Source organism: Saimiri boliviensis, chromosome X (genome assembly GCF_048565385.1).
Source record: "Saimiri boliviensis isolate mSaiBol1 chromosome X, mSaiBol1.pri, whole genome shotgun sequence".
Classification (NCBI taxonomy): Eukaryota; Metazoa; Chordata; class Mammalia; order Primates; family Cebidae; genus Saimiri; species Saimiri boliviensis.
Genome location: NC_133470.1, coordinates 57,774,675 through 57,798,438, shown reverse-complemented (window position 1 = coordinate 57,798,438; position 23,764 = coordinate 57,774,675). Strand labels below are relative to the sequence as shown.

The 23,764-nt window shown below is 50.3% G+C and overlaps 1 protein-coding gene across 9 annotated transcripts in view; it reads right to left on the bottom strand.

Moving 5' to 3' along the window:
* The window catches only part of STARD8 (StAR related lipid transfer domain containing 8), a 77,147-nt gene that overhangs the window by 28,606 nt on the left and 24,777 nt on the right, over positions 1-23,764 (bottom strand). For 2 of the 9 annotated variants that reach the window (XM_010330882.3, XM_010330883.3), the window contains exon 1: positions 11,149-11,369. The exons of 3 other annotated variants lie outside the window; for them this stretch is intronic. In XM_010330882.3, the coding sequence (XP_010329184.1) occupies positions 11,149-11,257 (109 nt within the window). In that variant the 5' untranslated portion in view covers positions 11,258-11,369. Of the gene's footprint in view, positions 1-1,861; positions 3,537-3,578; positions 7,515-11,148; positions 11,370-23,764 lie in introns of those variants that run through there. 4 more of the 9 variants (XM_039475631.2, XM_003943059.3, XM_010330886.3 and 1 more) reach the window with 4 other exon arrangements.

The following is a 23,764-nucleotide window of genomic DNA, read 5'->3' as shown; positions in this document are numbered from 1 at the left end:
GAAGTCTCCGCAAGAAGCCTCCATGGGTCAGCCTCCGGATCTGGAGCCCTAGAGGCGGCTAACATCTGGGTTCGCCCGTTTCCCGGGCCTCTCTTCCAAGGTTCAGCTCAAATGTCACTGTCTCTGTTCATCACCTTCCCCTCAGTCAAAAGCAATCACTCCTTGGAATGGACTCCCAAGGCAGAATGGACCCCCAGGGCAAAAATGTCCTTCTCAACAATTGGAAATATGAACACTGACCAGTTATTTGATAATACTAAGAAACTTTTTTAGGTGTAGTAATGGTTGTTTTTTATGAACCCTTATCTTTTAGAAATACGTATTGAAATATGTATAGATGAACTGATAAGGTAGAGTATCTGGGATTTGTTTCAAAATAACAAGGGCATGATGCACATAGGAGTGTGCACAGGACAGGATTGGCCATGGGCTAATGGTGTTGAAACTGGGTGGGGGGTACATGGGGTCTTAGTACACTAATTATCTCTATTTTTATGTATGTTTGAAGTTATTCTTAATAATTTTTTAGAAGGCCTCACCAAGATATTCTTATTTAATATATAAATAATTAGTGGCATGTATTATTTACTCTACTAACTCCCAAACTAGATGGTAGATTCCCTGGAGCTGGGGTTTTGAACTCTGTGTCCTCCATAAGACCTAGCGCCAAGCCTGAACTTAATGACTAATAATTTGTACAGCACGTGATAGTTTACAAAGCACTTAGCCATGGATCCCCTCGTTTAATCCAGTGAAGTGGAAAAAATGAGAAGAAAGCCAGAGATGGAGAATCTGAGGGGGGCTGCAGAGCCTGGAGTTAAAGCTCCCCATGTCCAACTCCCAATCCCCTGTTCTCTGCTCCATGCCACCCCGGACTCCTAGGGAACTTAACATTCAGTTCTAAAATTCCCATGTGTGGTCGAGGTAAACAGGAACAGCAACTGTTTAGCATGAAAGTTACCAACGTGGAGGGCTGGGTAAAAGGAAACTCCACCCACAAACACAGCACTTCAGACTTGTGACAAGGGCCCAGACTTGTGACAAGGCCTCCAGCCCACTGATTCCTATCTACCAGGACCCTCCCCCCAAGACATGCCCATGCACACATGCGCACACACAAACCAAGACTCCTTAAGAAACACTTGACACCAGCAACCGTGTGCCCAGCCCAGTGCTCAGCTACCCTGTCTGAGGTTGTGGGGTAAGGAAGAATGTAAAACTCACCTAGATCTCCGGGGGCTCACACTTCCCACCGTAAAGCCCGTGCATGTTTGAAATTTTCTGTCCCTATTTTACCTGCTGAACAGCTTTCCTAAGGGCCAGGGGGCCACGACACCTGATGCTACCTAAACTGGGAGCCTAAGGGAAAAGGTCCCTCTCTTCTTTTCAAGGCAGAGGCAACTCCTTCTTCCAGCCAGAAAAGAGGTGAGGGCACAGCCTGCCTGTGATAAACCTGCCATCTGTTGACCCTGAACTTTCCATAGCTCAAATAAGGAGCTCCAGGAGTCTCCTAGCAGCAAAGCCCCTGCAGCTACAACAGCTTCCCAATTGAAGGCTCCATCCCTCCTCCCTTTGGGATCTTCTTGCCTTTGTGTCCCAGTTGCTATCCTCTAAACCTGGACACAAGGGTCGTCTGCTCCCTCTCCAATCTGTAGTCCCAATAATGGAATTTTAAAATGTCAAGAGGACAAATAGGGACAACATTCAAGCCTTTTTGGTGCCACTTTCTTTGCTTCTCTGCTGGAACTCCGGATGTATTGTGTTTGAATAAGGAAGGCTCTTCCATCCTCCCCATGTGACTCACTGTAAAACCTGTCTCAAGCAAGCACACAGGGCACACAGCCCCTCTGCATTTGCACACCTTCAGTTCAGTCCTTCTTCTTGCTCTAAACGCCTCCAGATACCTCTCCAGGTCAGGGAGGGGAGCTGTAGATGCACAGAGAGGTTTGGCATACTTCTCCAAGAACACGAGAGGCAGTGTCCAGTGTGGTGTTTCCTAGGGTCTAGGGAGCAGAAATCCAAAATCCAAAGTCCAGCGCATTAACAGAAGGCCACATCCCTAAAATGAGCACCAGCCCAGAATCTCCAGCTAGTTGGCAGCTGTACCTTTAGAGGGAGTTTCACTACCGACCCCTACCCCTTACAGTGAAACACCACCGTTCCCATCACACTGTTGCCACTGCAAAAGCCACCCAGAAACCACCTTCAGCCTTCTTCTCCATGCCTTTGGGCTGCCCACCTTCCCATCGCATCTGCAGACAAGATTTGTCCCCTTTTCATTCCAGAAAGATGAAAATGAGAGGGAAACTCAGAGGGCAAGAATACAGGTGGTGTCGGGGGTGGGAGCAGGTCACACAGGAGGAGTCAGGGTTTGAAAATAGCCCTGGGTGTGATTCATTAACCCCTCCTCTCCACTTGGGCTCTGATTGGGAGAGAAGCCAGGGCCCTGGGACTTGGGGGTAAGCATAGACTCCAAGCCAGCCCAATCTCTGAGGCCCCCAACCTCTGGAGCCCCAGGGTCTGAAAGAAAACTCCCACCTCTCCCTACCTTGGTCTGGCTGCTGCTGCCCACCCCTCCCTGCACACTCTAGTTTTCCAGCTGGCTTAGCTGCATAATCACCACAAAGCTCTCCATGTGCACAGCTCCTGTCTTCCCCTGTGTCTCAGAGACAACCCTTTACCTGCCAGTTAGGAGCCTGACCCCAGGTACCAAGTGACCAAATGTCAGGGTGAAAGAGACCGGGCCCTTTAGATACTGAAATCAAGCTGCCACCTGAGGTGCAGCTGAAAACACTGTGGCCCATACAGTAGTATGAGTCGCCTAAGGTCACATGGACTGGCTGAACCCCCGTTTCCTGGGTCGTAATTCAGCGCGCAACTTTCACAAGTGTCAGGAGGAACGTGGAGAGAACCCCACACTACCTAATTTGGAAATCCCAGAAACTTCCACTAAAAGGCCTTTCCTCTAACCCAAATCCATTTTGGACTTTATGGGAAAATGAGGCCTATGAAGATGAGACTTGTCCAAACGTTTTTGCTTGTTCCCCGCAGCTACCTTAATACCAAGAAGTCCTGGGCGTTTCTCAGAAGGGAAAGCAATGAGGCAGTGGCCGACGGGAAAGCCCATACAGCTGGACGGGGGCTTCCTGGAAATGCCCTCGAAAGCAGAGAAATGAGAAGGCAGGAGAACCGGTGCGACTCGGCCACAGAGCCTCAAGCCCTGCCGCCCCCCACCCGCAGCTGCAACCCCCCTCCAAAGCCGCAGAGCGACGGCTGCGGGACCCACGCGCCCGGCGGTTACAGGCGGACAGCTGCCTTCCACCGCCCCACTCGCGAGGCTTCGCTGGGAGACACGCGACTGGCGCGCTCGGGGGTCTCCCAATTTCGGCGACTCTAATCCCCAATCCCAGGGGCGGAGGTGGTTCGACTCGCTTCCTCCCTATCTCCTGCGTATGCCGTCCGGCGGAACCGCTAGGAAAGGGGCCGAGTCGGAGCGCGCCAGAGCGGCTAGGCGGGGTGACGGAGCCCAGGCCCCCCGGTTGGTCTGCCTCTCCCCCTGCTGTCGCCCCAACTCCTACCTGGAGGCCGCGTCCACCCCTTTGAGTTCGGGCGCCGGCAAAGAGCGAGCGGGCAGGAGGCAAGCCCAGGAGAGACTGCTCCGTCCGGGGCACACGCGGGGCCTGGGGTCGGGCAGGAGTAACGGTGCCAGCCAGAGGAGCAGCTGCCGCCGCTGCTTAGCCGTTGTCAACTTGAGTCCACTCCGCGCAGGTGGGGAGGGAGCGTCGGCGAGTTGTGCTGTAGGGACGCCCCGCCCACCTTCCCTCGGCCAATAGGGGCGCAGTCTGGCCCACTGGCCTCCCCAGAAAGTCGCCCAAATCTGGGTGGGCGGGGTTCTGCCTGCCGGTCTTCCAATGCCCGCGCCACTGCCTTTCCCTGGGGTCACACCGCTGCCAGGGAGGAGGTACAAGCCCAACGACTGAGGCTCAAGGAGCGAGTTAGCCAGGCACACAGGCTAATAGTTATTGACTTCTGAATGAGTCTGGCACTGTTTGGGGGATTTAAATACATATCCCATGTGCCCGGGAGGGTACGGCGACTTGCACGGGTTAATTTATGGGGTGTCCAGAAGATACAACTTCTGTGAACTCTCCAATTGGTAGGGGAAAACCTGGTAATTAGGTATTTGAGAAGGAAGCTGCCATCCCTACCTTGTTTAGGCCCCAGCAGCTCTGCAACTTCCCCAATACACCGGCCTTCTGTCCTCTACCCCCAGTCCAAACTCTACCTTCGTGGAGAAATACATGGAAAATTTAGAGCACCAACATGAATCGTGGCGGGGAGGGCTTCCAGGATTTCTGATAGCAAGCACCACCAGAATGAACCTTCAAATTCAGTAAGAAACAAGAGCGTTCGGTTTTGATTTATCTCTTGCCTTTCATCACAAGGGTCCAACACAAGTTCACAACCTTCAGTTCACTATTGAATTGAGGACTGCTATTAGCCTGGGCTGAGAGTATCCAGGATCTCACGCAGTTCAGCTGCTATCCCTCACATTTACAAAGACAGAAAGACAGAGACTGAGCAGAGGTGATTCACTTAAGGCTACCCAGCCTGGAACTCCTGGGCTCAAGAAAATCTCCTGCCTCACCTTCCTGAGTAGCTAACAGGTTTGTGCCACCATGCTCAGCTAATGTTTACTTTTTTTTTTAGAGATGAAGTCTTGCTATGTTGCCCAGGCTGGTCTCACATTCCTGGCCTCAAGTGATTTACCCAGCAAATCCATGGCAGGGCCAATAAGTGTGCAATGGTTATTTTCTTCGTATCATTCCTATAAGGTGGGAACCGCGTCCGTCTAACTTGCTTGTTGCAGTATCCAACACAGATGAGAGCAAAAATATGTCTCCAAGGGCAGCAACTTTATCAAGGTCACCCAGGCAAAGACAGTGCCAGACCTCACCCACCCCCAGGTGACCCTCTCCTGTCCAGCCTTCAGTTCACCAGGACAAACTGAAAATCTCCCACCTTCCTTCCCTGCTCCCCTGATGAGAGTCAGAAGAGCAACGATAAAGTGACACTACCTTCACTGTGTGTACCATGTGTATCCCTCTTTTCCTCTTGATGGCAGGACTGCAGCTGGTACCCTCTGGCAATTTGTTCAAGGTGAGCCAAGTCCCTGTGGGTCTGTGGATGAGGCTTGCACACCAGAATTAAATCCCAGAAACAAAATCCTTCTGGTGGGTGGGAAGGGATATGACCTCCATCCTGAGGCTGGGCTTTAACAATTGTAAGCATCCTTAAGGCTCTGAGTTGAGGCCAAAGGCATCTTGCCTATGCACAGTGCTAAAAAGGACATAAAAGTGGGGGGCCTGCAATGATTTTATCATTTCCCTAAGGGCAAGAAATCCTGTCAAAGCCAATTTCATCCACTTCAGGGCACGAAGCACAGTGCTTACAGCACTTTCCTCAGTACTCTTTGTTAATGAATGAATAAATATTGAAAGGTATTCAAAGCACAGCCGAAACTAAATGACAATCATATGACTAATGAGCAAAGTCAACTTATCTTTTAGTAAACACATTTAACTGAATCAGGTATGATAGGTTTTGAGACACCAGCTGTGTTTTTTTTCTTAAGCCATCAAACCAGGAAACAAAACAGGAGGGGGGTATAGTACAAAAACTACCCCCAAGAAGGAGCACTGCTATAAATACCTAGAAGAACTTTGTGGTGCCTGGCATAGAGTAGATGTTCAATAAAAATGCTTGTCAAATGACAGTGAACACAATTGTCAGGGAAAGCTACAATCATATTTGCCACACATATTGTGGCATTTTGAAATGGCCCAAGCAATATCAGGGCTATATCTTTTTGTCTTTTTGGATCTCCCTCTCTCCTTCTGGCCAGGAGAGCTCAGCCTGTTCAGCAGGGCAAAGATAGCTCATCCCCTTCAATACCCCTGCCAGTCTCTGCTTCCTGCCCCCAGAGTCTTGCATGGATTAATAGTGCCTGGAATGCATGAGAAAGAGAGTACCTTTTCACAGGCGCATTTCTAGGTTGCAGCCTGAGTGGCTCTGGAGATAACCGGAGGCTTTAGGTCCTTGACTTCCCCTTTTCCACAAGCCCTCACTCTTGCCTGTGTGTCCTGTAGTGCTTCCGCTGCTGGTATCCTGGATGCCAGCTCAGTCATCAGGCAGGGGAATGTAGAGCGCTTGAAGCAGGCCAAGGGCTGGCAAAAAAAAGCCTGCGTATGTGAGTGTGTGTATGCCCAAGGCATGGGGATTTCCTCATTCTACCACCACCACCAGAGATGAGGTGAGTCCCACAAAAGGAAGTATAATGGACTCTGAAGCCAGATGGCCTGGGTAAAAATGGCCTCTGCTACTTACTAGTTGTGTGACTCTGCCTCAGTTTCCTCACCTGGAAAGTGTGGATGATCATCACAACACTGACCTTACATCGCTGCAGCGTAGATCCACTAAGCTAAATAGACACTCAGAATGATGGCTGGCACGTAGTTAGTACTTATAGAGCATCAAGATATGGTGACAGAGGCACTGAGCCAAGGTAGAAAGAGCCCTGGGTGAGGAAGTAGGAAAACTAAATGCTGGCCCCACTTCTACCGCTCTCTTGTTACGCCACCCAGGACAAGTCACTGTGCCACTCCAGCCATCAGTTTTTTCACCTATAAAACAAGACTAGAGCACAATACCCACTGGGTAGAGTGGAGACAATAAGTGTGAAAGTGTACCGTAAAGGCCTGTGGCAGGGGGCCCTTTTCTTCTAGGCTGTGGCAAAGAGCAGTTTGATATATTATTCCCCTGATCCTTACTCTGAGACCCTTGGGTCCCATTGAGGGCCTGTCTGAGGACTCCAAATAGTCCCCATCCCCTCCCCGCCTGGGAGTGGCAGTTGTGGAGCTGTTGCAGGCAGACCCATGCCCCCACTCTGGAAGGGGTAGGTTAATCTCCAGAGGGAACCAGATAGACTCTTCTACTACTTTTTCCATAGGAGCTAAAGAAACAGCAGCAAATCACTTCAGGGAATTCAGCTGGGAAGGTTTTAGAAAAGGGGTAGGAGCAGTGAGGGGAAAATAAATTACACTCAGACCAGCCCCACCCAGCACATGAGCACGGGTGGCCTCACACACAGGCACTGACACTTGTATGCAGATTCCTGCATGCCTCATCGAAGCCTGCTCGCTGGTGGCTTGGGGTCCCCGCCCAGACTCATGAAAGGGGGCTATTGATTAGGTCCCACAATATAGGATAGTCATGGTTCATTAAAAAAAAAAAAAAAAAAAAAAGTCCTGAGGAGCCATGGACATAAGAGGGAGACTTGCACTAAAGAAGACAGCAGGGGCAGATGTGAGCAGGGGGCATATAGTGGTGGGGAGGGGCTTGAAAAGGTGAGGGCCACACCGATGCCTCGCTGTCTATATATTGCCAGATGTGGATGGGACATCCTGGAAGGAGCACCCCTCTCTGCCTGAAACCCAAGGGACTATCATGGCTGCCTCACTCCCCACCCCAGGGTACCCTGGAAAGAGGAGCTCTGCGCTGAACTCAGAGCCCTGGGCTGGCAGTGAGGGACTCCAGAGCACAGGCCGAGCCAGGCCCAGGCCAGGGGACATTCAGGAGTCACTTAACCTCTCTGTCATCACCCTCCCTAAGCTGAGACACAGAGGTGTAGGGTGGCTCACTTGGATTGGGCAGGTGGAGCTGGAGAACCCGGGCCTGGTTCTTTCCCAGACACCTGTGAGCCTGTCATCTCCCCTCAACCAACACCAGGCAATGCACCAGCCTGATGGAAGGCCGGGCCCCAGCATCCACTCAGCAGACCCGCGGGCCACGACAGTGCCACCGGGCCCATTTCACACCCAGGATGGGCCTCGGGACTGACCTGACTACCCCATGTCCAAGGGGCCAGGGGTTTTCTGCGGCAGGCAGATGAAGCACCGCCCCTCCGCCCCTCCGGGAGGTCCGCCTGCCCCAGCCCTAACAAATAGGTGGGGTCACCCTGGACAGAGCACTTGGTGACCGTGGTGGCACAGACACCTAGGACAGGATATCCACTTGGCGCCCCACCCCATTCCTGCCTTCCAGAGGAAGGTCACAGCATGCAGAGGGGAGATGAGCAAAGGCAAGCCTGCCTCTGACACAGCCCCACACCCCGCAGACAGCAGGCAAGGCCAGGAGTGCTCCCCTCTGCCTGGCTTGGTCTCAGCCCTTAGCCCTCCAGCTGGCTCCTCCCTGGCTAGGCCCACTATCCTCATCTGGAAAAACAGGCTGGGCCTTGGCTCTAGGGCCCCTTTCTTCCAGAACGCCCCGTTTCTGTGACCTCCTCTGTGTGTTCCCGTGGGAGTGAGTATCTGCAAGCCCAGTGTGCGCAGGGCTTCTGCAGAGCACGGGGGTGGGGGTGGCATGAGGGTCCTCTGAGGATGGGGGGTGCCTGGGGCCAGGGGAGGAAAGTGAGAAAAAGGAAGGGTGGGGAGCCGGGGAAAAGGCAGGGAAAGGGAGGGATGAGGCTAAGCCGCCTCACTCCTGGAGCCCTGGTCTCTGCTCCCAGCGTTGCTCCCAGCTCACCCTGTGGGCGCCCAGAGTCCTTGAGCAGCCCTCAGGATCTTGCCTCCTTGCCTGGAATCCTTTCAAGTGTCCTTTCAGGGCTCAGCTCCCAAGAAAACACCTGGGAGGGGGAGGAGGAGCGGTAGGAAGCAGAAAGAGAGGCTCTTTCTTCCCATGCACAGCCTCCACCATCAGCCCCCCACGGCCTGATCCCATGCTGCCACCAGACCTGGTGCCCTGGAAGCTGGAGGGCTGCTTGTGGAGACGTGTGTGGCTTTCATACGCCCTGCCCCCAGCCTGGCCTGGCCAAGCCCTGTGAAGAGGGGTCTCTAGGGCAGGCGAATCTCAATTCAGAATGGCTGAGCCTGTCCCCGGCCAACCACCCCACTGTCTCCTGACGCTGAAGGGCAGCCCTCCGAGGCCCCGGGATGGCATGGAGAGGGCGTGGGATGTGTTAGGATGGTGGGGGACCACTCAACAAAGGGCTCGGCTTAGTCTCGGAGCCCCTCTCCCCTCTCAGCAGGCCCCTCCCCAAGCACAGCTCCCCCCATCCCACTCCGTACACACAGATTTACTAAGTAAGAGTTCTGATTCGCCCTCAGCCAGCACTGGAACTTCTCCACACACATGCATCAGCCGGTCCTGGAACATTGGTGCCCAGACCTTGTCTGTGCTGGGCGCTGGGCAAGGGACAGGGGTAGAGAGTGGAGCGGACAGACCCACAGCCTGGGTGGCACTCCCATGCCTTCCTGGAGCTCCTAAGCCAGTGCGGGAGGCAATGGTAGCCCTCGACAGAGAATGCCCATCCCAGGCAGGTGGGCGGCCAGGTCAGGTCACAGAGGACAGGGAGGACAGAGCAGTCAGGCTCCCACCAGGGTGGATGGGACCTGATGACTCTATATCAACAGACCCCCAAGGACATGGTCCTGGAACCCAATACCCAAGGCTCCTGGGTCAGGACCAGGCAGCTGTCACTCTGGCTTTTACATTGTTTCTACTATGGAGGAGCTGTGTGACCTGGCTGAGTCTTGTTGCCTCTGGCTCTGAGTGTCCCCATAAGTACAATCAGAGTGTGTTCTCAGAATCTCTCAGGATCCTGTGTTTCAGCGTGTTCAATTCCATGTTAAATCTATGATGAGAAACCCAATCCAATTTGCTGTATCTTCCCTGACCTTTGAGTGGAATCAAGAGCGAATTAGAGCCAGGTTCACTAATCCCAGCTACTTGGAAAGCTGAGGAAGGGAGGATTGCTTGAGCTCAGAAGTTCGAGTCTCAAAAGAGTGAGTATGAGAATTACTCAGAAGTAATGGGCTACTTCTGGAAATATAAGTGACCCAAAACGTTTTTTTTCAATGGGTTTTTCTGTTTGTTTGCTTTAGATGGAGTCCTGCTCTGTCACCCGGGCTGGAGTGCAATGGCGCAGTCTCGACTCACTGCAACCTCCGACTCCCAGGTTTAAGCAATTCTCTTGCCTCGGCCTCCCGAGTAGCTGAGATTACAGGAGACCGCCACAGCGACACAACGCCCGGCTAATTATTTTGTACTTTTAGTAGAGACAGGGTTTCTCCATGTTGGCCATGCTGGTCTCAAATTCCTGACCTCAGGTGATCCACGCGCCTCGGCCTCCCAAAGTGCTGGGATTTCAGGCGTGAGCCACCATGCCCAGCCTTTTCTCAATTTTTAAAAAGACAAAGTGCCAGAGACTTTGGGAGATCTCTTGGAGTCCCATTCCTTGAGATGGTGCTCCCAGGTAACGCAAGTTGACTATAAAGGTGCTGCCAGGGTTGCTGGGCTGTGTCCTGCGCTGGGGGTACAAAGTGGGAAAGTAAGGGGCTCTTTGAGTGATAGGGGGATGTAGGGAGCTATAGTGTAGGTGATAACACTCAAGGATCTGGAGAGCGGAAAAAAAAAAGAGTGGGGGGATGAAAGGACAGTCGGACAACTGAATGACAAAGAAAAAATAGAGGCTGAGGTTTAGACATACAGTGGGACAGGAAGACAGGCGGGTGAACAGACACCAGAGGCAGAGACGAAGAAGGTGCTGGAGGAATGGGAGTAAAGGGACATACGGTTTACTAAACGCTTACCATGTGTTAGTAACCAAAGTCGTGCTCTTTTTGAGGGGAGGATATAGACAGAGGCTGGTTGGGACCAAGCCAGATAGACTGCTGAAATAAGAGGATGGGGCACCCACAGGGCAGGGCAAGAGGTGCCTAAGAATTAGAAGACGCCTGTAAGCCAAGCACTTTGGAGGCCAAGGCGGGCGGATCACCTGAGGTCGGGAGTTCAAGACCAGTCTGGCCAACATGGTGAAACCCCGTCTTTAAAAAAAAAAAAAAAGGAATTAGAAGAAAGCAGGCGTGCGGGGTGGAAAGCCTCAAAAGGGGGCACTGCCGGCCAGGGGTGAGGTTTTAGACAAACAGACATAGGACTCAATGATGAAAACCGGGCTGGAACCAAACAAGGAGGCAAAGGGAGCAGGGAGCTTCGAAGAGACGGGATGGGAAAGGGAGGCGCGGGAAGCTCTCTGAGAAGCGCAGCGCAGCCCTGACCTCCCCGCCCAGGGCTGCCCGGCTGTCTGTTCACCTGGATTCCAGTGCGGAGCGTTCCACTGGGTGCCCTTCACACCCCACGGCGTCCACGTCCGGGGCTTCGGGAGCCGCAACGCCGGCCCCCAGACCCGCGCCTGGGCCATGTGTCCGCGGGCGCCCGCTGCGCGGTGCCAAGCGACTGCGGAGCCCAAGAGCGAGCTGGCCAGCAGAGCGCTGGGGCCTCGGGCGCCTTGGGTAGTTGCACCGGGACTGAGCGAACCCGCGGGGAATGCAGGGAGGGAGGGGCTGAGCGGATGATGGCTGTGTTGCCCCGCCCCCTCAATCGCGACTAGAAACTTCCACGCCCCCATCTTAAGCAGGAACACCCCCTTCTCTAGCCTCCAGTCATCTACTCTGCTACTCTGCCTCCCCATCACCATCGGTGGCCTTCTTCCAGGTTGCAGTCATCTCGACTTTTCCACCTTGGTCCCCATTTGAGAGTTGTCTCTCCACTGATTTCCTCTCCTTTCTGTTCTCATGGCCCAGTGCAAGATATTGGCGGGGGGAGGGGGGCGCTTTCTAGTTATCGGGTCAGCCCCTCCACCTCCTGTCTGCCCCAAATCTCACCAACCATGTGACATGGAGGAAGACCTTGTGCAACAGCCGTACGGAAAAGGAAACAATGGCTCTGGCCATCTTGGCAGACTGACTCACTCCGAAGCCTCCTTCACCGTCCCCCGCTTTTCACTCCTCCCTGCAACCCCGTTTTCTGACTGGCTGGCCTGGGCAACCGACCAGCTGGGTTCCACCAACGACACTTTGAGATCTTTCTAGTACCAAGAATATCCTGAAGTGGAAACAGTCCTTATAGACTCCTTTATGTTACAGATGGAAAGCTGAGGCCCAAGAATGCAAATGAGTTGGCCATCATCTAGGCTGGGGCAGTTATGGCTATGCTGCAGGACTGTTGTAAGGATCTGAAGGACTGAGCATGGTGCCTGGCACGGAGTATAGACTACATCAAGAAAGATCAGCTTTTATTCTCAAAGACTTTAGCCCCTGACATGTGCCACAAAAAAAGCCTGGATCAGGACTCTAAGGCACATAATCTTTCCTCTAACAGTAATTCCCACCACAACAAGCCAACTTGCATTACTTGACTTGGGGATGGTGGGGGTGAGGGTGGGGGGTCCTAGCTAATTTGTTTACAATGGAGATAAAGCCAAAAGTTACCAACAGCTCTCAGACCAGGTCATTTCCATTCCACTTCTGTTAGTGACCAGCAAAGGGATTAAGATTCTAACAGGGCCTCTGCATTAACTGTGGCACAACCTGGACGATTTCTCCTCTCGGAGATTCAGTTTCCTCACCTGTAAAATGAGGGTAATATTCCTAAGACACGATGGGAATAATGAATGTGCTTTGTGAACAATAAAGGGGTATATGGGTGAAGGTCACAGGCCCCCCCCCCACTGTCTCTACTGTCTCAATACTTTGTTCCTGGAATCTAGAGAGAGCTAAGCTCCTCCATTTCTGAGGGATCAGCTAGAAAAAGGAAGTGCAATTTCCAGTTGACATGTGCTTATTTACATGAAATTTGCACCCACTTTCCGTAAATTCAGTGTCAGAGCCAGAAGGAAATTAGAGGTTACCATGTTGATCTCCATGCCATGCATCCCTTTTCCTCAGGGCAATGCTGGCACACAGTAGGTGTTCACAGAATATTTACTGAATGAATGAATATATTCTTCATGTGGGGAAGAGGACTTGTCCAAGGTCACACAGTGAGTTTGTTTCAGAACGAAGACAGATCTGACTCTGCTCCTCCTCCTACTAGGCCATTTCTACTTCATAGAATTATTTTTCTTTTTCCTTCAAATGATCATAAATCAATGGGAAGCCAGTTTCTCTCTCCCAGTGCCTTCTGGCCTATGAGCAATCCCTATTCTGGACTAGCCCAGGCAGGATAAACAGCCACCGGGATGCCCCTCTCTGGGCCCAGCTTGCTGCTGCCACCCTGTTGACTCCTGAGTTTCCAGCAGTCCCTGCACAGCCCCTGCCACAGGGGCAAGCTCCCCCCAGCCCCCAACCCCTGAGGAAAAGGACGCTTGAGTTAGCTTCCTCCAAGCAGAGGAGTTTCCCTTTTGCTCTCTGGTTGGGTGGGAGTGTAGGACACAGCTCCGACAGCGGGCAGGGCTACAGCAGCCTAGAAGGAAGGGCGGCAGCAATCACTTCCTACCCTGCTAAAGCATCTCCCTCCCTGTCCAGTCCCGCCCCTATTTCCTGAGTTCTGCTGCTTCAGCCTCAGCCAGAACATTGATATGAAAGAGCTCCAAAGATTCACTTGAATCACAGAGCCCTGGAGCTGAGAAGGACCTTCGAAGTTGTCTATTCCCACCACCTCCCCACTCCAGGCAGGAATGCCCACCTTCACAGTGTCAAGTTTCTCCTCCAGATGATGGACATAGTATGACACATAGCAGACAATGGTGCTGGGAGAGGAGACGCAAGAATAGATCTAATAAAAGCTGATGTGGATTGAGCCTGAGCTATACCAGACATTCTTTTAAGTGCTTATTTAATTCTTACCACAATCCTCTGAAGTATATATATCATTATCATCACCATCACCCTGGTTTACAGATGGAGAATCTCAGGAGCAGCAAAGGTAATCCAAATTGCTCTTAAGTGGCAGTGGCAGAATTGGGACCTTGAGCCTCCATCTTCACCCACCTAACGGTGATAATCATCCTTACCCATCCTTACCGCCAGAGAATGATTGACCCCCTTGAGAGTTCCTTGAATTCATAAGTGTTTGAGTTACTGTAACTTCTGTATTCAAGTACCCCTAAGGGCTAAGAGGGAAGAATGTGAAGAAACCTTGGGGGGCTGATAATAAAACCTGAGGCTTTGGCTCCAAGAAGGAATGTCTTTGAAGTCCAGCTCTTAACTTAAACACCCACTTGAATTTTCAGTTAACTCCAGTATGCATCCTTGTTTTCTTATTAAAATTCATGTTTTTCTTCCTTAAGCCTTTGAGGAAAATGTGCACTCCAGGAAGAGGGGCCATACCGGTCTAGTAGCTTCCTGTGCCTCCAGGCCATGGCCTTGCACCCCAGGGATACCAGACACCTGGTTCAGTAAAACATAGGCCCTTAGTTCCCAAGAATAGCTAAGGTTTGTGGAGTGTTTGACATGTGAGTCAGCATTCTAGGCATTTTCTATATATTATTTAATCATTATATGTAACTCTAAGGTAGGCTGAATTATTATTGCTACCATTTTCAATGGGAAAACTGCAGCATAGGGAGGTTAAATAATTTGTGCAAGTTCACACAGTTTGGACTGTCAACTTTAGCTAGTAACCACTATACTCCCTCTCAGGTTACATGAGAGTTTCTCTTGCCTGCCTACCTCCACCACTTCCCACCAGGATGATTGATTTGATTCTTGACAGAAGCAGACCTTATTCCAATTAGATGAGCAGCACCTTGAGGGCAGAGACAAGGGGGCTCCTTACCGCCCCCTTCCCCATATCGAAGCTAAGCCTGGGGCTGGACCATGCACAGGGCTGGTGTAGCATTCAGATTTCGCAACTGACTGTTTCCTGGCTGGTGGCAGTCTCTTGTAACTAGCCCCTGTTGAGCTGGTAGATACAGCACTAGCATTTCACATGGGAGTCCTCTGCCACCCTCCGTGGCAAAGATCTGGCTTTAGAAATGGCTGCTCATCACCTACAGGGAGAAGTCCAAACTTCTAAGATTGGCATTCAAAGCGCCACACAAGCCTGCCCAGTTAACGCAGGTGGCATTCCCAGAATACGCTATACCTCTTTAACCCACCCAGTGTGTTACCTGTGTGCTTCTCTCACAAAAGAATGCTCATCCTTATTTCCTTTACTTATTTCACAAACCTTTATATGGTGCTTTCAATGTGCATGACACTATTCTAAGCTCTTTGCCCATTTTAACTCATGAAGTCCTTACGGAAACCCTGTAGGTACTATTCTCCCATTTTACAAATGAGGAAATGAAGACACGAAAAGGTTAAATTATTTGCCCTATCTCCTGTGCTTGGTAAAGTCCAACTTACCCTTTTAGTACAGTATCTCCTATGAATATCATAAGCTGTTCCCTTTCTGGGTGACTCCACAGCTCAGTTACATCAGCAATCATTCTGTATTGAGTTTAATTATCTACGTCTTCCTGCCAAATAAGAGTTTGAATTCTCTCAGCCAGGGGCTGTACTTTATTATTAATGGCATATCCATTGCTCAGGAAGGGATTTGGCACAGCATTATTACTGGAGAGAATATTCATTAAAAGATGGAACGTGCCATGTGCAGTGGCTCATGCTTGTAATCCCAACACTTTGGGAGGCGGAGGCTGGCGAATCTCCTGAGGTCAGGAGTTCAAGACCAGCCTGGCCAACATGGTGAAACCCTGTCTCTACTAAAAATACAAAAATTAGTCAGGCGTGTTGGCTGGCGCCTATAATCCCAGCTAATCGGGAGGCTGAGGCAGGAGAATGGCTTGAACGCAGGAGGTAGAAGTTGCAGTGAGCCAAGATTGTGCCACTGCACTCCAGCCTGGACGACAGAGCGAGAGTTCATTTCTAAAAAAAAAAAAACTGAATGAAGAGTGAGTAGGTGGGTGGGTGAATGAAAAGCCCAGGAGCAACTTTGACCAAACCAAACGGTGGCTGAGAGATTTGAAGTTTTCGTTCCCCCACGTTAATGACTCAATGACCAAGCATGAAATAAAACCACAGGTGGTAAGAGGGGAAGAGAGAGAAGACCTCTCCCCAGTCCCGCCATTGGTGTAGCTGAACCAATCTTGGCACCCTGACCACAAAGCCACTGGGCCGATGAGGCTTCCAGTTAGCCACAAAAGCCAGCAGCTCTTGGGGTCTGCTCTGGAGAACTGAGCTCATTGGCTTTTCTGTTTCTCCCTCAAAGGCCGCATGCTGGCCTCTGCAATTCAGAAGTTCATATGGAAAAGAGTGAAGGGCTTGAAATATCCCCCCAGGGAGTTGGGGGTTTGTTGCCTTTGGTCTCAAACATTATGTTTCAGTGAACTCACTCTGTCCTTCCCTTGCTGGCCTCATGTACTTGGCAGAAAAGTAAAGGGGAGTTTGGACACAACTCTGGTCTCAAGTCCTGACGCTGCCGTTCAGTAGCTGTGTAACCTTTGGCAAGTAACTGATTTTCAGTTTCTTCACCTAGGAAATTGAGGATTTTTTTTCTGCCCTATAAACCTCAAGATAACAGATCTGAGAGCACTTTGTAAGTGGAAAGTGACCAGACACAGGTGGAACCACAGTGGGAGTGCCACTTTTAGCAGCGCGCTGCAGTTTTCCGTCAGAAGACCCTCAGTCTCAGCCTTTTGCTTGTCTCTATCTTGCTATGGATGACTACGGCCCAATCATTTATGCTTTCTGGGCTTTAGTAAAATGGGAAGGAGAAGTCCTAGGCCTTTGTGGCCAAGTCTAAGAAGCGTTGCTGGATGGCAGAAACAGTGTATATGTGTGCACATTTTACCAGCTCCAGAGAAGGGGCCCCTAAGAACTGCAACTCTCAAAGCAGCCTTGGATGTGAACATCAGCTTCGACACCTACTAGATGGACGTGTCATAGAACTACTCTGAGCCTGTTCCCTCACTTGTTAAATGGAGACAGTAATACCTACCACCCTGAACTGTTCGTTAGGTGAATCAAATGTGAAACCGTCAATAAGAAGTATTTGCCAACAGAAAAGTCGCCAGTTACCCCTTCATCCTGCCTCACTGCTTTCTTCTTGCCCTTGTATCACATAGGCCACTCAGATCTGATGCTCACTGATTCCTTCTGCCTTTATCTGGGAAGTAGCTACAGTGCCCACCCACAGCTGCCCCCACCCCCACTTCCTGGCCTTAGTACACACACCTTCCCCTCAGTTAGAACTTCCATAAGCCTGTTTTCCTCTTCCTGTCACCTGGCAGGGTACAGCACCAACACACAGTAACACATGCCTTGCAGTCTGGCTCAGGATTCCAGGACTCTGTCCATTCAGGCAAGCTGATCTTCCCAGGAAGAAAAGCTGCTTTGGTGTCAGAGGAGCATTTTGCGGTTTGGGGATCAGTACTCTGCCTCCTGCATCCTCATGCTTGCCCCCTTGTGACTAGCCAGGGGGCTCTGTTTGCTTCCATCACTTGGTATGGCCTCCTCTGATTTTAGGCCAGTGCCTGAGAGAGCAGGGAGTAGTCAGGGTTTCCACACAAGCCCAGCCTGTAGCTGGTGGCTCCTCAGAGAGCATCTGATCCATGCCCATCCGCCATGGGACAGACGGAGATCCTGCAGCCCATCCAAACAGAAGCAAGCAACTCAGGGCCTTGCACCTGAGCTTCGACCTCCAGCATTTGCCCCTCCCCCGCCCAGCCCTGCAGATTGTCTTCCGGGACTAGCACGAGCCCGGTAGCTCACGAGATCAGGTCAGAAGAAGGAATTCCAGAGAAGTCCCAGAGTCCCCGAAGTTCCCTGGAAAAATGTCTCCTCAGTACGATGTCCACAGGTAACCCATGCCAAAGTCCTGGAAACAAAACTTGGCATCACACAGGTTCTTAGATAAACAGTGGCATGCCTTGAACAGATTGGGGCGCACGTACATGTGAGCAATGAAAAGGGCAGAGTGTCATGTTTCCCCCTCTTACTTCCGCCAGCAACAATGGATTGGAATTCAGACTGCCACCCCGGAACCCTGGAGAAGAAGGAGCATTGTGACAACCCCAGCTCAGGCCAGGAGCCCATTCAGAAGTCCTGGATGGTGGGATTTGGGCCCAGTCAGCTGCATCCTGCAGACTGGAGACCTAAAGGAGAGAAGGCTACATCCCTTGTCACAACACAACCCCAAACCCTGTGCAGCGAGAGAGGCCCCATGTGGATAGGGCTTTGTCTTATCTTGACGTCTGGGGTGGCCCCAGCAGGATATGAATAGTCGGTGGGGCTGTTCACATCATCAGGGGACCTCCCTTCCTTCCTGCTTACTCTCCTTTCCTAGCTCTTCTTTGCCCAAGCCTGAAATGTTCTGTGTTCTAGTTTAACCAAAGGGGCTGTTCTCTTTGACCAGGTGATTATTCCCTTCACACGTGATATCCCACTCTGCCTTTGACTTGTCGTTTAGCTTTGGGCATGTTATTTGCCCTCTCAGAGTTACAATATCTTTATCTGAACATAACAAGTTTAGATGGACTAGATCAGCGGCAGGGAAGAGGCTCAAAGCCTATCATAGGGATGCTGGGTGAGGGAAGAACAGGGAACGCCGAGCCAGGAGTCTCCAGGTCCCACCTCTATCCCAGCTTGCTTCAATCAGAGCCATGCTGTTTTTATTTGTTTTATATGTTGAGGTGTCACATAGAATTCAATTTTGGGGTGTCACATAGAATTCAATTTTGGGGTGTCACATAGAATTCAATTTTGGGGGGTAGACGTCTACATCTAGCCAAGTTTTAAAAGCCAGTGAACCAGACACATTCTTCTTGCACCTGAGCCTCAGTAACCTTCTGACTTATGATTACATGACATAATACAGGTAAAACGCTTAGAACAGCATCTGGCACATAATAATGATGATGGCAAGAATAGCCGCCATTTATTGAGCACTGATTATGTGACAGGCATTGTTCAAAGGCTATACACTTGGATCAACTCATTTGATCCTTCCAAACCTGCACAGAGAAGTTTGGCAACCTGGCCAAGATCACACAACTAATGAGGGGCACAATGGAGATCTGAATACAGGCCATGTAGCCCCAGCGCCCTCATTCATAATCAGTACATGCATTGTTTCCAAATATATATTTAGGTTTATTCTTACTGTTGTTTCCCTTTGAAAATTATTGTACCCCCTCATCTATAAAATGGGCTGAGTTTGCCTCGAAGTCTGACTGTGTGACCAAAATCAGATCATGACTGTAGAGTGAGTATTCTAGAGCCTGCTCTGGCAGCCAAGCCGGGCCGCACGGTGCCCTTGTGTTGATGTGCCAACTCTACTGAGGTAAAAAGCCTGCAGTCTGAAGCTGCTTCTCCAAACAGTGGGCAGTGGGAAAGGGCTGACTTTGCTAAGAAAGTAAGGACTGGCTCATGTGCTCAGAGCCTAGAAGAAGAAACCAGGCAACAGATCTAGTGGAAACTTACAAGTGGCTTGATGCCCCACATGGGACAGGACTCTACTGATTTGCTGTGTTTCAGCCCTCACTGATCCTATCCCTCGTAATCTCCATTCGTCTAGTTTGGCGTTCCTTCTTCCGTTTTCACTCGTGTTTTGGCCCCCTCTACTTTTCTCTTCCTCTGTCTTCCCTCTCCTTGCTCAGCAAGACTCTTAGTAACTTACTAAACCACAACGTCATATTTCTTCTATTGCCACTTTCCAGGGGAATTTTGCAGCTGGTCCTGACTGTTTCTCCTGATCTATCCTCCCTTCTCTGGCCACACTCATCCCTTCTTGGACCCTACCCACCCTCCCCAGGCTAGTTTCCTTGACTTTAACCATCTCAGCGGCACGTTGGTAAATTGCAGAGTATTGCCGCTTCCCACCTTTACTTGGCTGTCAGAGCCACAAACTCCCTGCTCAAGTCCCTTCCCTTTTCTGGGTCTTAGTTTCCTGTCTGTTAAATGATGAAGGGGCGTGATGGAGGTTGGACTAAATGATATCTGAGGAGCTTTCTATCTGTAATTTCCAACAGTTTTACATCTGATCCACCGAGAAAATTGAATTTTCTGGGCCACTTCTTCCTACTTCCTTTCTCTCTATATATATGTATTATACTTTTGGGGGATGGGTGGGGGGCACGGGGAACTTTGAAAGCATAACATGGAGCCAGAATCTGAGGGACTAAGAGCTGAAGGAGATAGAGGAGGGAAACAAGAGTTGCAGAATTTTCAAAGTAACAAAAGCACGCTGGGGCAGTGAGGCTGGGCCAGTGCCCACTTGGTGGAGGAGCAGCATTTTGCAAGCCAAGTAACTTTAGAAAAATGGTCCTCTCAGCTGGGTTTGGCATCAAAGGAAGGTCAAGGAGCTGTATGCCCAGAACCAGGCCAGGAGCAGCAGTGCATCACCACCTCCAGGTGTAGCACGACCCTGGGGATTCAGTTCCACATCCCCCGGCATCACCACCCTCCCATTCTGGACAAACTGGAACAAGAGGCAGTGGGGACGCAGCCCCTGAGGGACCAAGTTTCTGTTTCGAAGGTGCTTAGTCAAGTTGCAGTGACAAGCATGGAGATAAATAGGGCGCCCCTTGCATTTTCCAAGGTGCCTTCAATCTCTTGTCTTTTTGGCCCTTACACCAACCCCTGTGAGATAGGAGGAGAGGAAATGTTTATCCCATTTATGGAGCAGACAACTGAGGGTCAAAGGGGAGACAGAATTTGCTGAAGCTGATCTAACCAGCAAGTGGAAAGCTGAGACTTAAATCTAAGTGCTTAGACTCCAGACCCAGTGCTCTGTTCAAAGCATAATTATTTTTTTCAGACAGGGTCTCACTCTGTCACCCAGACTGGCCTGTAGTGGCATGATTAGGGCCCACTGAAGCCTCAACCTTCTGGGCTCAAGCCATCCTCCCTCCTCAGCCTCCTGAGTACCTGGGACTATAGGCATGTGCCACCACAACTGGCTAATTTTTTTATATTTTTCGTAGGGAAGGGGTCTCCCTATGTTGCCCAGACTGGTCTCAAACTCCTAGACGAAAATGATCCTCCCACTTTGGCCTCCCAGATTGCTGGATTATAGGCACAAGTCACCATGCCCAACTTAGCATTTTCAATAGCTTTGACAATAGAAGATTTCTGGAAAGCTGAAAAAAAAAAAAAAAAACTCTTTTCAGAGTGGCTAACTCTGGAAAGTGAGAGTGAAAGATTATGGGTTGGAATTTTCACTCAGAACACGTATTTTATTTTTCAATCCATATGTGAAAGGAAATAGCTCAAATACAAGGCATGATCCATGCTATAATACAGAGAGTAAGACGGGGATTTGAAAGAGGGAGGAAATAGCATTTGGGCTGAGCCTCAGAAAATGGCAGAGGTCTAAACAGATTGAGATGGGGTTTGGGGGGGAGCCTGAGAATCTCAGAGACTGCAGCAGTTAGCCATTCCCACTCAGCAGCTGTTGCTGACTTCTGAGACAACAGGCTTGCCTAGAAGGAATTCTTCCCAAACAATTAGTTGCATATAGTGGGTAGGATTTCCTGTTTTCCTTCCTTTCCTCATTTTATATTGTGAGGTACCTGAGCCAGAGCCCCAGGCTTGGGAAACACCTGCTGTATCCACAAGCCCTCTACCTGGGCTACAATCATGGCTTGCTCTGAGATGTCCAGCTGACCGGAGCCAGTTTGGCCAAACACAGACACGTACAGAGGGAGCCACAGGAACCAGCAGACTTAAAAACAGAAGAGGGCCCCAGCCAGGCCCGTCCCCTGCCCCACAACTGCTTTGAACTTTTTCGCCCACCCAGGATTCAGTGTCAAACTACCAGATGATCAGACCAATTAAATTTTTGGCAAATCACATTGTTTAAATTTTGTGGAAAATCAAGGTCAAAAACAGTCTTAAACATAGTGTGTAGGAACTCAAAGGATCAGAGGGGCTACTCGATCCAATCCCTTCATTTTAAAGATAGGAAAATCGGGGCCCAAAGAAGAAAAGGGACTTACCCAAGGACGCAGAGTCTGTTAGCAGACAAGTCAACACACTATGCCTGGTTGTATTTCAGCCCCAGTGATGAATGACCCTTGCTACAAACCGGGCCTCAAAGGGGCTCATTGGCAGACATGAGAAGGAAAGCACATCTGGTCTTTGGAGACCTGAAGTGTATGAGGCACATCTGATCCTTCCATCACTCCACCCCAAGTTCCCCTCTGGCCTGCATACTGCCTTCCTGGAGTGGGGGTGGAGCTGGAGCCAGGCTTCAACATCTGCCCTCTCCATCCCAGAGGCCCGGGGGCTCATTCCTGAGGTCTCAGCTCCTGCTTTCTTAATCTCAAATCAGACTTCTGGCTGGAGACAGCATCCTCCCCTCCCCCCACCCTACTGCCTGGGCCAGTAACGGTGGTAATTTGATAGTCATGAAATAACTATAATTTGTATATTGTCTGGGATCCTACAGAGCACTCCCACTCCCATTATCACACTTAAGGTCCCACAGCAGCCAAGGAGTTGGGTATTGGATTCTTATTTTAAAACTGAGACAACTAGGGCCAGGCACAGTAGCTTATGTCTGCAATCCCAGCACTTTGGGAGGCCGAGATGGGTGGATCACTTGAGGTCAGGAGTTCGAGACCAGCCTGGCCAACATGGCAAAACTTCATCACTACTAAAAATACAAAAATTAGGCTGGGTGCAGTGGCTCATGCCTATAATCCCAGCACTTTGGGAGGCTGAGGTGGGTGTATCACCTGAGGTCAGGAGTTCAAGACCAGCCTGACCAACATGGCAAAACACTGTCTCTACTGAAAATACAAAAATTAGCTGGGCATGGTGGTACATGGCTGTAATCCTAGCTACTTGGAAGGCTGAAGCTGGAGAATCGCTTAAACCCAGGACGCAGAGGTTGCAGTGAGCGGAGATGGCACCATTGCACTCCGGGCTGGGCAACAAGAGCAAAACTCCATCTCAAAAAACAAAGAAATAAATAAATGCAAAAATTAGTTAGGTGTGGTGGTGCGCGCCTGTAATTCCAGCTACTTGGGAGGTTAAGGTAGGAGAATAGACTGAACCCAGGCGGTGGAGGTTGCAGGGAGCCAAGATTGCGCCACTGTACTCCAGCCTGAGCAACAGAGCAAGACTTTATCTAAAAGAAAAAACAAACAAACAAACAGAAAACTGAGGCTTAGAAATGTGATGACACAGCTAATAAGTGACAAAATCAGAATTCGGACCCAGAGGTTTATAAATTTTTCAGAAATTGTATTCTTTCCACCACTCTAAGGCTACCTTTTTTGCTTGTTTCTTGGTAAGGATGGATGGATGGATGGACGGACGGACGGATGGATGCATGGATGGAGCAAATAGTTCCCAAGCACTCTGTCTGTGGCTGGCTCTGTTTCAGACATGAGGATACAGAGAAAAATGAGACGTTTCTACCCTCAAGGAGCCTACCATTTTACTTTGTGGCGCTCAGACTTTTGCATCCCCAGAGTACCTCCAACGAACATAAAGAATTTATTCCCACTGGGCGCGGTGGCTCACGCCTGTAATCCCAGCACTTTGGGAGGCTGAGGCGGATGGATCACGAGGTCAAGAGATCAAGACCATCCTGGTCAACATGGTGAAACCCCATCTCTACTAAAAATACAGAAAATTAGCTGGGCATGGTGGCACGTGCCTGTAATCCCAGCTACTCAGGAGGCTGAGGCAGGAGAATTGCCTGAATCCAGGAGGCGGAGGTTGCGGTGAGCCGAGATCGTGCCATTGCACTCCAGCCTCGGTGACAAGAGCAAAAAACTCAGTCTCAAAAAAAAAAAAAAAAAAAAAAAAAAAAAAAAAAAAAAATTTATTCCCCACACAAGCCTGAGAAGCTGGAGGAGAATCTCACACAGCCAAACACAAATGAGAGGTTTTTTTTCAAGTCTCCACTTTTACCTTACAAATTCATGTGAATAAGAGGTAGTATCACTCTTATTGCCCAGGCTGCAGTGCAA